This window comes from Petaurus breviceps, unplaced genomic scaffold (assembly GCF_028583685.1).
Source record: "Petaurus breviceps papuanus isolate PSGF00001 unplaced genomic scaffold, PetGlider_PUasm1.0 172, whole genome shotgun sequence".
Classification (NCBI taxonomy): Eukaryota; Metazoa; Chordata; class Mammalia; order Diprotodontia; family Petauridae; genus Petaurus; species Petaurus breviceps.
Genome location: NW_027185755.1, coordinates 5711444 through 5724692, shown reverse-complemented (window position 1 = coordinate 5724692; position 13249 = coordinate 5711444). Strand labels below are relative to the sequence as shown.

Sequence of the window (13249 nt, the reverse complement as noted above, 5' to 3'; positions counted from 1 at the left end):
GTTTTTAAGTTTCAATATTTAAGTTTATGTTTGTCTTTTCTTATTGTGTATTTAAGTAATAAAAAAGTGGAGAAAAAGGAAACCTAACATTAACAAATCTCAAAAGATATACTTCCAAAGCAGTATGCATCAAAATGATTTGCTATTCATTTAAAAAACAGGAGTGATAGATTAGGAACAGACTAGGCCTACAACATAAAAAAAGCAGACACGACAGCCTAATGTTCAGTGAATTTAAAGATGCCAGTAAATTCAAAGATGCAAGGACTATCTGACAAAAAAAATGCCGGAAAAACTGAAAAACTGACTGCCAGAAATTGCTTTCATCTCACAGAATATGAGAAAAATGACATAAATGTGAAAGCTTCTATCATTATATAAAAACTTGGAAGAACAGAAATTACTTTGTGATCTTTGGATAGGGGAAGAAATCTTAACCAGACAAAAGACAGGTGAGATCACAGAGGATAACAGACAATCTGATTTATATAAAATTAAAAGTTTTTGCACAAACAAAACTAATGTATTAAAATGAGAAAGGAAACATTGGGGGGGAGGATTCTTTGTAGCAAGTTTGTTTATAAAGATTTCATACTAAAAATGTGTAAGAAAATGATTCAAACTTAAAAAGAGTAGGAGTCATTCTCCAGTTGATAAACGGTTAAAAGATACTTAGAAGCTTTTAGAGGAAAGAATTCAAGCTATTAGCAACAATATAGAAAATACAAATTAAAGCAATTCCAAAGTCATCCCCATCAGACTGGCAGAGATGAAAAAAGAGGAAAATGACAAATATTGGAGAGACAGCTGGAAAAGTGGTATGTTAATGCACTGTTGGTGGAGCTACGAAGTGACCAAGCCATTCTGAAAAGCAATATGGAACTATGTCCCCCAAATCACTATGACACATACCCTTTAAATTAGATACTACTATCATGCCTGTACCCGCCTCCCCCCACCCCCGCTAAAAAATCAGTTTGTTTTAGAGGAGGCATATGTACAAAACATTTATGGCAGTTCTTTTTATAATGGCAAAAAACTAGAAACTCATATAAAGGGTGCTTAGGTATTAGGAAATGGCTAAAAAAAATATATAGCACATTAATGGAATGGAATATTAAGAAATGACAAAATGCAGTTTAAAAGAAAACGTGAGAACTTTATGAACAATGAGTGAAATGAGTAAAAACCAGAACAATTTATATGACAAAAATATAAAGAAAAAACGACTTTGAAAGACATTAAAACTCTGATCAATGTAATGACAAACTACCTTTACAAAAATTCCTTAAAGATAAGCATGCTACACAAGTCCTCACATAGAGGTGATGACAGAAAATGAAAAATACATTTTTGGACATGGACAATGAAGGAATTTGTTTTGCTTGACTGTGTATTTGTTGCAAATGTTTTGTTTGTCTTTATTTTTGTTGTTGTTTGAAAAGTTAAAATTAATTTTGTTTTTAAAAGTACAAATATGACCATGGGACTCCCTTAACCAATACTGGTGGTTTTCTATTGTCTCCAGGATTAAATATAAGTATTTAACATTTCAAGACCTTTACAACCTGGTCCCAACTTATCTTTCTAGCCTAACTGGGCATTATTCCACTCTTCCTCCTGCACTATACATTCAAGCCAAACTGGCCTTCTTTCTGTTCTTCACACACAACTCTGTTTCCTATCTGTATGCCTTTAAACTTTCTGAACCACATGCCTTGGAATGCATTCCCTCCTTACCTTTGTCTCAGTGTCTCTTTCTGTAAGTCTGGGCCTAAGCCTCATATTCTGCATGAAGACTTTGCTAATTCTCCTTAAATGTTTCTGTCCCCCCTCTCAAAAGACCTTGTATATATTTGAATTTATTCACTTTATATTTATTTTGTATAAAAATTTTATAGGTACTTATCAATATAAGCTTTTTGTTTTTTGCTTTTTGGAGGGGGGAGGGCAGGGCAATTCGGATTAAATGACTTGCACAAAGTCATATTGCTAGTAAGTATAAAGTGTTGGATTTGAACTCAGGTCCCCCTGACTCCAGGGATGGTGCTGTATTCACTGAGTCATCTAGCTGCATCTTTCACGTAAGCTTCTTAAAGATGGCACTGCAAAGTAGTATCTGAAAAGTGTTTTCTTTTCAATACTGTGAGGTAGATAGTGCAAAGGATTATTTACATTTTTGTCAGCGGATATACTGGCAGAGCTGGTGAGCTGGGTTAACAAAACATAAGAAGAGGACGGAAATGCCATTGGCCAGTGCTGTTTTAAAGGCAGGAGTAGATAGTAAAAAGTCATGTCAGATTTCACTTTGTCCTTTAACCTCAAGGCTGCACACCTTCTTAGGTTTTTTGGGAATAGGAACAGCTGGAAGATTTTTGAGGAATTAAGTATCTTCATAGGCTACTATCTACTTATGAAGATACTTATGAATATATATTATATATGTCTATATAATATATATTAATAATATATATTTATATAATAATATATATCTACTTATGAATATACTTATGAATATATATACTTATGAAGATACCTATGAAGATACTTATTCCTCAAAAATCTTCCAGCTGTTCCTATTCCCAAAAAACCTAAGAAGGTGTGCAGCCTTGAGGTTAAAGGACAAAGTGAAATCTGACATGATTTTTTACTCACCAGCAACCTCCATGTGACTGAAAGAATGGAAACATTCCTTAGAATGAGACAAAAGAAAATTTTAAATTACCTTGATTGGTGCTCCAACCCAGGAGATCCTAGTCTTGTTCTGTTTCTTTTTCCTCCCCTGAAGCATTTTTTTGGGAGAGGGCATTTCAGGAATATTATCATCAACTTCTTCATCTTCATCAGCCTCTTTCACAGCCAGGTTTGGGCACCTATAAAGTCACTGATCCTCATTCTAGGTTTTAGGAGGAACTTTTGGAACTAGGAATAATTCAGTTAGTATACAGAAAAACAAAGAGGCTCTTTGCAAGTACAAATTATAATGGTAGTTCTCTGACATAACTCAAATCTGTCTCCAAATGCCTCATTAGGAATCTGGGATATCAAAGCTCCTGCCTGCAGAGTGAACACGTGCACATGGCAGCAGGCGAAAACTAGATAGCCTTCAAGAAGAGGTCCAGACATGTCCACAAAATGGTCTTCTGGGGAGCAGTCTAGAAAAGATCACTACATGATTTGGTTGCAGCATGAAGTATGTTTCAGACCCAGCACCTCTTGAAGACTGTCTCCTAAGGTATAGAAGGATATCTTCAAAAACTACCCTTGAAGGCTTGTGGAGAAGAGATCACAAAAGAATCGGTCACAAATGTATAGTAAGGAGGACCCTTTTATATGGTGCATCCTAGTGTGCAACCTTTTTCTGTAAATCTGAGCTCTCTAGAATGACATACTATTCCTATACAAAAAAAGAAAGCACCTTATAGATGACATGGCTACTAAGGAAAGCTGTGTTTTTACCTCCTCTGTAGACAAGCCTGCTTGCTGCGCCCACTGCCACCAAATTTAACCATATCTTGACAGGCTTTACATTTTCCACACTCAGGCTGTTGGCAAACCTGGAACAACCAAGAGTATCTGTATTCAATGGTCATGACTAAAGCTAACAAATCTATGTTGGCAATTAAATTCACAGACAAATATAAAAATCTGAAGGCCAGAAGATGTCTTACTAAGATAAGATTTCTTACTAAGATTTTTCTTTAAGACCTACATACCACTCCCATATGGCTGCCCCATAAGATGGAATTTGGAGATAAAACTTAATAGTACCAGGCCTCTCTTTCCTGGCACATAAATATGGAGAGTGCTAGGCAGAAGGGTAGAGACAGAAGGGCAGTCAGAGAGAACTCTTAGCTTAGCTTGAAAGTGCAATAGAATTCTGAATGGCTAGAAGGCTAACAAAAGTTTACAACACTAAGAAGTAAAAATTGTCCTTAAAACTTTTTTCTGAGTCAACTACCTCAAATACCCAATGAAAACCATTTCATATAAAAGGAACATTCAGAACAAATGGTCTATTCATCAAGGAGTCTATAAAGTCTTATAAGAAGTCTATGCAATATCCCAAAGAAAGCTGAGTCACAAGGATTCTCCTTGCACAGACTCAAATTTGTGGCCTAGCGTGCGTTACCTCACAAACACCACAGCGCCGACGCTTCATGGAATTCTCCTTGTCATCTTCTCTTTCATTCTTTTCAATTTGCTCTGAGAAGAAAGTATCAAAAATCAGGTAGACGAGCTTGGTGGTAGTGGCTTTGGTTGGTCCTTTTTCCTTGTCTATTTTCGTAGGGTGTCTGACAGCTTGCCGCCTTGTAACTCGTCTGAAATTCAGACATCATATTAGTAAAAAAGAAGCATGCTCTTGTCTACAAATAAAGGGTCAGTGTGTTAACAATATTCAAAGAACAAAATAAAATGGAACAGGAAAACATTGTACACAGTGATAGCAATACTGCATAAAATTAGCAATAACTTATTCTCAGTAACACAATGATCCAAGTCAATTCTGTAGGATTTATGATGAAAGGTGCTGTACATCTCCAGAAAAAGAACTGTTGGGTTTGAATGAATGTCAGAAATACCTTTTCTTTACTTTCTTTATTTTTCTTGCTTTTTTTAAATCTGTTTTTCACAGAATGAGTTACACTGAAATGTGTTTTGCATGACTATACATATATGACCTATGTCAAATTGCTTACCTTGAACAATGGGGGTGAGGGGGAAGGGAGAGAATTGGGAACTCAATTTGAAAAAAATATATTAAAATTATTTAACATGCAATTGGGAAAAAATAAAATAAATAACAAAAAAAAGGAACAATTGAAAAAATGTATCTCTCTAGATACAGATTCAACACCTGCACTGCAAAAACATTTAAGCCAGTTTTACGTCAGAAAGGTAGCTATCTATCAGATCAGAAAGATCACCTCCTATTACTCCCTGGGCAGCAGGTCCTAACTAAGAAAGCACTAGAAGATTTCCCCCAAAATTCTATCTCCCCCTAGAGAGCTAAGTCTACCATATGGATTATCGCACTAATAAGCAATTTCAACATTTTACAGATTGTGCTTTAAAATTAAAGAAGAGTTGCATTGCTGTGACTATTTAGAATGGAATGATGGAAAAATTCTAATTCTTAAAAGTTTTTACCTTTTCCCCAGGGTGACACCAGCTAATTTAATCAAGTCTCTCATGCAAGGTGTGATGATGATAGGCTGCTCATCACTGTCCCCAGCCTCATCATAGCTTTCTACTTGTTCCACCACAAACTGGACATGTCGAAGAAGAGAATCTTCTGTGAATCGATTGAAATTCAGTCCAGCAGGAGGCACAGTGGTCTTTTAGAAGAAGAGATGAACAAAAATCAAAAGTTAATCTTCCCTTGTCAATTAGTAAAACTGCCATGATGGGTTTAAAGCTTTATAATGGAAAAAGCCTGGAGTCTTATCAAACTTCTTTCCATTTACTGATCTGGAATAAGAGACCCAAAATCTGTTTTCCATTTTTTTTTTTTTGCCTTTTGGAGGGCAATTGGGGTTAAGTAACCTACCCAAGATTACACAGCTAGTTTTTTTTGTGTGTGTGGGTGCTAAGAGGCCGGACTAGAACTTAGGTCCTCCTGAGTCCAGGGCCGTCACTTTACTCACTGTGCCACCTAGCCGCCCCTCAAACTCTCTAACTGGGGACTTCCATTGGGCAAGTGAAGGACTGAGCACACTTACTTCAATCTTATTGAGCAAATCTTCATAGCTGGCATCAGTATTATTCTGTAAGAATTCAACAACTATTTTACTCATGTAGATCTTCTCCTGCATTAGTGCAAATATAGGTGCATACTCCTCACTAGGAGCCATCAGAATATAATCAGCAAAAGCTAGAAGGTAAAATGGATTATACATAGTGATGAAATCACAAAATGAAAAACATGATAGGCAACAGCTGAAATGCAACAAGCACAATTGCTACAAGAGCACTGATGATGAATTCACCCCAATTTTAAGATAGCATCTGTTTTTTTCAAAGACTCGGAGGTCCTCCAGACTGGAAGCTCCTAGCTAAGGTCACATAGTGGATAGAGCACCAGGCCTGGAGACAGGAAGACTTATCTTCCTGAGTTCAAATCCAGCCTCAGATACTTACTAGCTGTGTGACCCTGGACAAGTCACTTAATACTGTCTGCCTGTTTCCTCATCTGTATGAGCTGCAGAAGGAAATGGCAAACCACTCCAGGATCTTTGCCAAGAAAACTCTAAATGAGGTCACAAAGAGTCAGACAAACTGGAAAACAACTAAGCAACAACAACAGCAGAGTATGGTACTAAGAGTAGAGTTATTGGAGTCAGAAGACCTTGAAATCTCACTAAACCTCAACTGCTTCAGCTATAAAATGAGGGGGCTAAACTTGATGACAGCCAAGGTTTCTTCCAGCTCTAAATCTATGGTCCTTTCTATGATCCTCTTGACAAGTGGGTCAAGCTGTGAAAGCTGTAGGTACAGAATTTCAGATGAAGTCTCTGTCAGTTTATTTTACTGAACTGGTCTTTGTTACACGGGAGGATTTAACTGGGGGACAAAGAATGCTATTTGAAGACAGCAGTGGCATAAAAACCAAAAATGTGAGAAAAAAAATTTTAAATAAGCAAACCTGGATGAATCTCAGCTTTACTGTTTAGTGTTTTGTTGTTTTGTTTACTTTTTGGAGGGCAATTGGGGTTAAGTGACTTGCCCAAGGTCACACAGATAGTAAGTGTTAAGTGTTTGATGCCGAATTTGAACTCAGGTCCTCCTGACTCCAGGGCCATTGCTCTATTCACTGCACCACCTAGCCACCCCCAACTCTACATTCTTGATCCCTGTTTGGGAGGGGGGTGTGGAGGTCACTTTTCAAGACCCTTCTCTCCTGACCCCTAGGCTGCCTGGCTGCAGTGTCACTGAATGCCAGCTCCAACCCACATCCCTGTCACACATCCCCCACATGTCCCTTTACTGTGTTTCTTTATATCCCCACATTTTTACATTCCCCACATCTCCCTTTACTGCCCCCTTTACCGTGTTCACCTTCAAGTGAACAAATAAGCCGCCTTTCCATTAAAGGGTTAACCCAATTGGAATAATAAAAATTTGGCTTTTCCCTTTAACTTTGTCTCATAATTTTCAGATGGCTGAAAGTTTAAGTGTGGGAAAGAAGGAAACAAGTATTTTTTAAGCACCTATTATGTATCAGGCTTTGTGCTAAGTACTTTACAAATATTATCTCATTTGAACCTCAGAACAACCCTATGAGATAGGTGCTATTATTGTTACCATTTTACATCTGAGAAAACTGAGGCTGGAGTCAAGGGACTTGGTTAGCTAGTAAATGTCTATGGGTGGGGTGGCCAGGTGGCGCAGTGAGTAAGAGTGCCAGACTCAGGAGGACCTGAGTTCTGGTCCGGCCTCTTAACACCCACACACACACACACACACACAAAACTAGCTGTGTAATCTTGGGCAAGTTACTTAAACCCGAATGCTTTTAAAAAAAAAAAATGTCTTTGGGTGGATTTACACTCAGGTCTTCTTGATTGCAGGTCCAACGGTCCTTTTTTTTTCTTTTTTTTTGGAGGAGGGAAAGGTAGGGCAATTGGGGTTAAGTGACTTGCCCAAAGTCACAAGGCTAGTTTTTTGTGTTAAGTATCTGAGGTTGGATTTCAACTCAGGTCCTCCTCATTCCAGGGCCAGGCCCAACATTCTAACCTATATTTTATAAGGAGAGATCATTCTACTTAGGTAGTATTTCATAACTTCTGCAAAAACTCAGTTTTGGTCATTTTAAGGCCCTTATCTAGGTGTTTCTAAGTAACCGGCAGGAGGATTTGGAATATATTTTATAAACACCAAAGTTAAGAACTTTGAGGATTTAGTAAAATGTTGCCAAGTGCATCAAACTAATTCCCACTTTGAAGGTACCTGTGGTAAAGCCAATCAAAGCTTTCTCGCCACCATCAAAACCAGTGATCCACCATGCATTTATGGGACCAAGTTTTTTCGCTCTGACACCACCTAAGGAAAAAACAAAAGAATAAAGTTTAAGTCATTTTTTTAAAGTAAGGGGCAAAGGATGTTTGAGGTTTAACTAATGAAAGTCAAAAGTAAAATGTCTTGTGTTCCGAATGGTTTTAACAACCACAAAGTCTAAGTGTGATTCCTCATTGTTGACAACCTGGTGACCCAGAGTTTTTCAAGTCTAGGTCAGGTAAATATGAGTTCTACCAAGCTGGAATGATTTCTAGGACAGATCTAATAATGGAGTGCCATCAAAGGCCCTGTCTCTCTAATTTTGGTAGGTTCATTACCAAAAGGATAGATAATAGGTGAGAATTTAGAAGCCACAAGCAATTCATATAGACAATCTAATATATCTAATAGTTATAACTGTCAATGAAAATATTATCCATCAGTAAACTAATGGCTCCTTTTATTAACAGGTGATTAATTCATACTAAATTAAATGTCAAATATGTCATTTGAGTGGTCAGGCACCAAAAATTAGTACCTCAGATTGTTACTATAAACAATTTGGCAAACTAGCAAAACCTTCAAATTCTAAGAATTTTCAACCACAACTAAAATGTCTAAATGAAAGGCCTATTGGGGTGGGTAGGTGGCACAAGTGAATAGAGCACTGGCCCTGGCATCAGGAAGCCCTGAGTTCAAATCAGGGCTCAGACACTTGACACACTTACTAGCTGAGTGACTTTAGGCAAAATCACTTAATCCCAATTGCCCTCCAAACGGAAAAAGAAAAAAAAAAGGCCTATTGCCCAAATGAGTGTACAACACTATAAAAACAACTGTCAATTATAATGAGTTCTTTAGTAAAAATAGACAAAGATGGTAGGAGACAAAATGAAATTTTCTTAAATAAAAGGTACACAGCAAAAAGCAAACAGAAGGAAAAAAGACTTATTTTTATCAGATACTTCAAGCCAAAATGTTTTCTTCAGCAACCAAACATAATTCTATTTTTTAAATCCATTTAAAAAAAATAAAAATAAAATCCATTTTCAAATAGATAAGACCTCAAAGACATGAAAAGTAGGTCAAAAAACCCAAGTTACCAAAAAGCACCTGAAGCTAATAAAAGTACAAACTGGGAATGAGTTACTACCTTATAGGTTTTAAATTGGCAAAGATAACTTAAGATCAACAAAAATCAATGTTGGTGGGGCTGTAGAAAAATAGTTATGCTATGATATTGCTAATGAAGCTATGAACTGGTGCAGTTTTTAAAAAGCAATAAGATAAACACGCAATAAGCTAGTAAATTGTTCATATCCTTGAAGTCACTGATCCATTGGGGCTACTCTGGGACTATTACCTAAAAAAGGAAAGTCTTGTTGGAATAAAAATTCTGCATAGTTTTACACTGAATGGCAAAAAAGCTGAAGAACCCCTACATGTACAACAATTGGGGCATTACTGAAGAAAATGGTATATGGTAGAATAATGTATAGATTATTATGCCATAAAAAATGCCAAAAGCTAAAGACATGAAATTATACAGAATCAATGTACTTACCACTAGTATAGAAGCGGACTAAAAACACCAGCACAAAGAGTAAGCAAATCCAAATATACACAGATTTATCAGGAGAAGTCAGAAGCAACATATTTGTTATTAACAATCAAGAGTTAACATGCCCTTCAAAGATTGAAATTTCTGGCATTGTGCATGCTCTTTATTTAAATGTGGGTTATTCATGTATATGTACAATATTCTCTCTGTCCCAAATATGATACCCAAAAACATATTCTTACCATCCAGACATGGGTTGTCATCGTAGATTGGTTTTACTGTTCCACTGAAGTAGAGTTCTATATTCTTCTCAATTAGGCCTGTATCAAATGGGCACAGATGGCCCTTCTTATCATAAACACTAGTGAGGGAAGGAAAAAAGCACTTTTTTGTAACTATCCTACTACAAATTTAAACCGGATATCTCACAAGGTAATTGTAAGAATCCAATAAGAAGGTATAAAAAGTACCCTGTAACTATGAAATGCTATCTATGGTAAATGCAAACAATCACTGATAATTTGTACATATATAATCCCCTATTTGATTATAAAGTTGCTGAGAGCAGGCATGTAATGGTAATGGGAATTTGAATATCTTCCCTGCTTTGTAAATAAACCCTGACACTCAACAAGCTGAATATAATCACATGGAGCCTATTTTGGGAAGTTTGCTGAGGGGTGGAGCAGAGACAAGAAGAAGCTGGGAGTCAGAGCAGAGCAAGCTAGACAGTTGGAAGGAGAGGATGCTTCTGAGGGAGACAGATAGGCATGTGAGTAAATATTGGTCTTGGGCTGGTTTGTGGGAAGGCTAAAGGATGGTGTAGCTCTAGGCAACATTGTGGTATATTAACTTCTATGTTGCTATGATGGTGTTGGGATTTGGTTTTACAGTGTCTGAATAAATGTATTGCTTCTTTCTTCTATATGGGGACTCTGTTATATTTTGTACTTGAGCACCATGCAGATATATTTATAGGGTCTGTTAGCACTGTCAATATTGCCCTATAGTCCAATTAATCAAACATTTTGTAAAATGGAGAATTCCTAGCATTGCCAAAGGCAATCTGTGGGGATGGTCGCTCTCAGTTACATCATTAATTAGGCTTCCTAGACAAGGACCAAAAAGTTTACTCCTATTCATAACTATAGTTACCAGAGACATTATCTTAAAAAATCCACAGTATGGGAGTATCATTCCATGAAACTCTATTGGGGTAGGCATGGGGGATATGAAACTAGTTCTCCTCCCTTAATTTTCTTTCTTCCCTTTTGATCTCAAATCATTAACAAAGTATTATTTAGAATTATAGTATAGTTATCACTTGTATTTACTAAATAGTTTCAATGAACAGGGAATATAAAAGCATAAAACAAATACAAAAATATCTTTCTAAGAAAAAAAAAATAATTGAGGCCCCAGATGTATTTTTCTCCTGTGGTTACTCAGGAAAAAAAAGTTTCTCACCCCAGAGTCAAGCATTTTTCCTTGACAGAATTGGTTACAGCCTCAACTCTGTCTCTCTAACACCTACGTTACCTGAAAGATGTTACTCTATGCTGTGGGAGATCATCATAACTTTCAAAGCCATCTTCATTGGCATCAAAAATGGATAATCGTTCATCTGTTAACATCTCTGGTTCATCCAACTAAGAGATATTTAAAAATTATACAAAAATAAGCAGAATACTGTGAGAATACAAAGAGTGCTCAAACTTATTGCATCTTATTCTATAAGTCCATTTCTATATATTTTTGTTACTCTAGCTTACCACACATTTTCCTACTACTTAAAATTCTTTCATCTGTTCTTTATTTTTTAAAATGTTAAATACAGTAGTGAATAACGTAAAAATCTAATGAATAACAAATGTTAAATCCTCCACATCCTAGTTCTCACCTACCTATCAGCTATATCTTTCCAAGAAATCTATTAGCTGTACTATTCAATTATCCATGAACTTTATCCTACTTCTGCATATAGAGAAAACTTTCCCCATGCCTAAAATGTACTTCATCTCTATCTTATCCCATGTCTTACATCAAGGCTCAGCTCAAGTACTACCTCCTCAATGTAGGAGTTTCTGATGCCCACCTCATCCCAGGTTATTAGTGTTCCTCAATTTTCCCCACATTTTTCTTATTTATTTCCCCTCCTATGACTCATCACCAAATAGAACATAAGCTCATTAAGGACACTGAATGTTTATGCCAAGGCAAAGACTTTTTATCTTTAAATCCCTAATGCCCAGCATGGTACTTTATACACAAGTAATTAATATGTGTTAGACTGAAATGGAAAAAAACTTACTGCACCATCAGGATCTCCTTGAAAAAATTTTAGATCAGGGTCATCCAGGTACTGTCTACAATCCATACACTTAGGAGGAGTACACTACAGGAGATAACACATTAATTGGCATTTAGAAATAGCTACCAGTTCCCAGTTCCTACCAGACATATTAGAACCTGACAGGTGTACTTTTTTTTAAAACAACACAGATAAATCCTGATTAGGCAAGAAGATTGCTCCAAGACCTAGGTGTAGCTCTAGCCAAATTTTAAGTATATCAATAAAAAAGGGCATTTCAAACAATTCAGTAGTACATTTTAGAAGGAAAACAAATCAAACCTCATTTTAGGTTAAGTTCAAATTTTCTTTATTTGCTTCTTGGAGGGATGAGAGCAGGGCAATTGAGGTTAAGTGACTTGCCCAAGGTCACACAGCTAGTATCTGAGGCTGGATTCGAACTCAGGTCCTCCTGACTACAGGACCAGTGCTCTATTAACTGGGCAACCTAGCCACCCCAAGTTCAGATTTTCTTATAGAGGGCAATACCTAAAGAACAAAACAACTTAAATACTTCTTTTTGAAACTAAACATCCCAAAAAACACTAACCACTTCACTCTAGTTTCAAAAAGTAAGAGTGAGCTATAATTAGAAATCCAAATCAACTCAAAGCTTTTGAAGTTTGGTCTAATGGTCCAATTATTATTTGCTAGGAGAAATCAGATAATTTTACCAAATGCCTCCTTGTCCTATTATTATTCTGAGACCTTCCCTACCAAAGAGTTTGAACAATGATAAAATTTAAAGTGAAAAGGGTCCTTATAAATTATATGATCAAACTCCTCAGTTTACATAAGACAAGACTCCCAAAAAGGTTAAAAGATTTGTCTAAAGTTAGCCACTAGTAAGTTGCATACCTATTGAACTAGGTTGTATGCATAGGAATAAGGCATTTAATAACATCCTAATTCACAGACAACTTACCTTTACAGGTAGTACAGCTTTGCTCTGAACTACTTCTTTTATTTCAGATCTGTATAAAAAGCATAGCAAGATAAGCTATGAAAATTCAACATTTAAAACTTGACCTCTGCTACATAGCTTCAACAAGAATTTGACTCCTAAACCCTTGTCTCCTAGAGAGCTCTATGTAATCCTATCTACTTCTGTGCTTCTAGAATACTCTAGTTGCAGTTTTTTGAAATTCAGAGACTAAAAAAGTATAAAGAACCACTAGTAGAACAAACCCACCTAATTGGTCAAAATTCCAGTCTCATACTTTGTTATGGCACATAGAGTAGTGGTCTAAGATTGCAGTGGCGCTGTGAATTGGTCTACCCATTACTGAAAGCAGTTTGAAACTGTGCCCAAAAATTTATTAAACTGCATACCCTCTGAC

At 36.5% G+C, this 13249-nt stretch overlaps 1 protein-coding gene across 2 annotated transcripts in view; it reads right to left on the bottom strand.

Moving 5' to 3' along the window:
* Positions 1-13249, bottom strand: part of DNMT1 (DNA methyltransferase 1) — a 48461-nt gene that overhangs the window by 16458 nt on the left and 18754 nt on the right. For both annotated transcript variants that reach the window (XM_069083107.1, XM_069083106.1), the window contains exons 8-17: positions 12835-12883; positions 11871-11954; positions 11099-11208; positions 9802-9920; positions 7951-8043; positions 5724-5875; positions 5152-5339; positions 4133-4322; positions 3460-3557; positions 2726-2873 (exon numbers count right to left, since the gene is read on the bottom strand). In XM_069083107.1, coding sequence (XP_068939208.1) covers positions 2726-2873; positions 3460-3557; positions 4133-4322; positions 5152-5339; positions 5724-5875; positions 7951-8043; positions 9802-9920; positions 11099-11208; positions 11871-11954; positions 12835-12883 — 1231 coding nt within the window. The remainder of the gene's footprint in view (positions 1-2725; positions 2874-3459; positions 3558-4132; positions 4323-5151; positions 5340-5723; positions 5876-7950; positions 8044-9801; positions 9921-11098; positions 11209-11870; positions 11955-12834; positions 12884-13249) is intronic.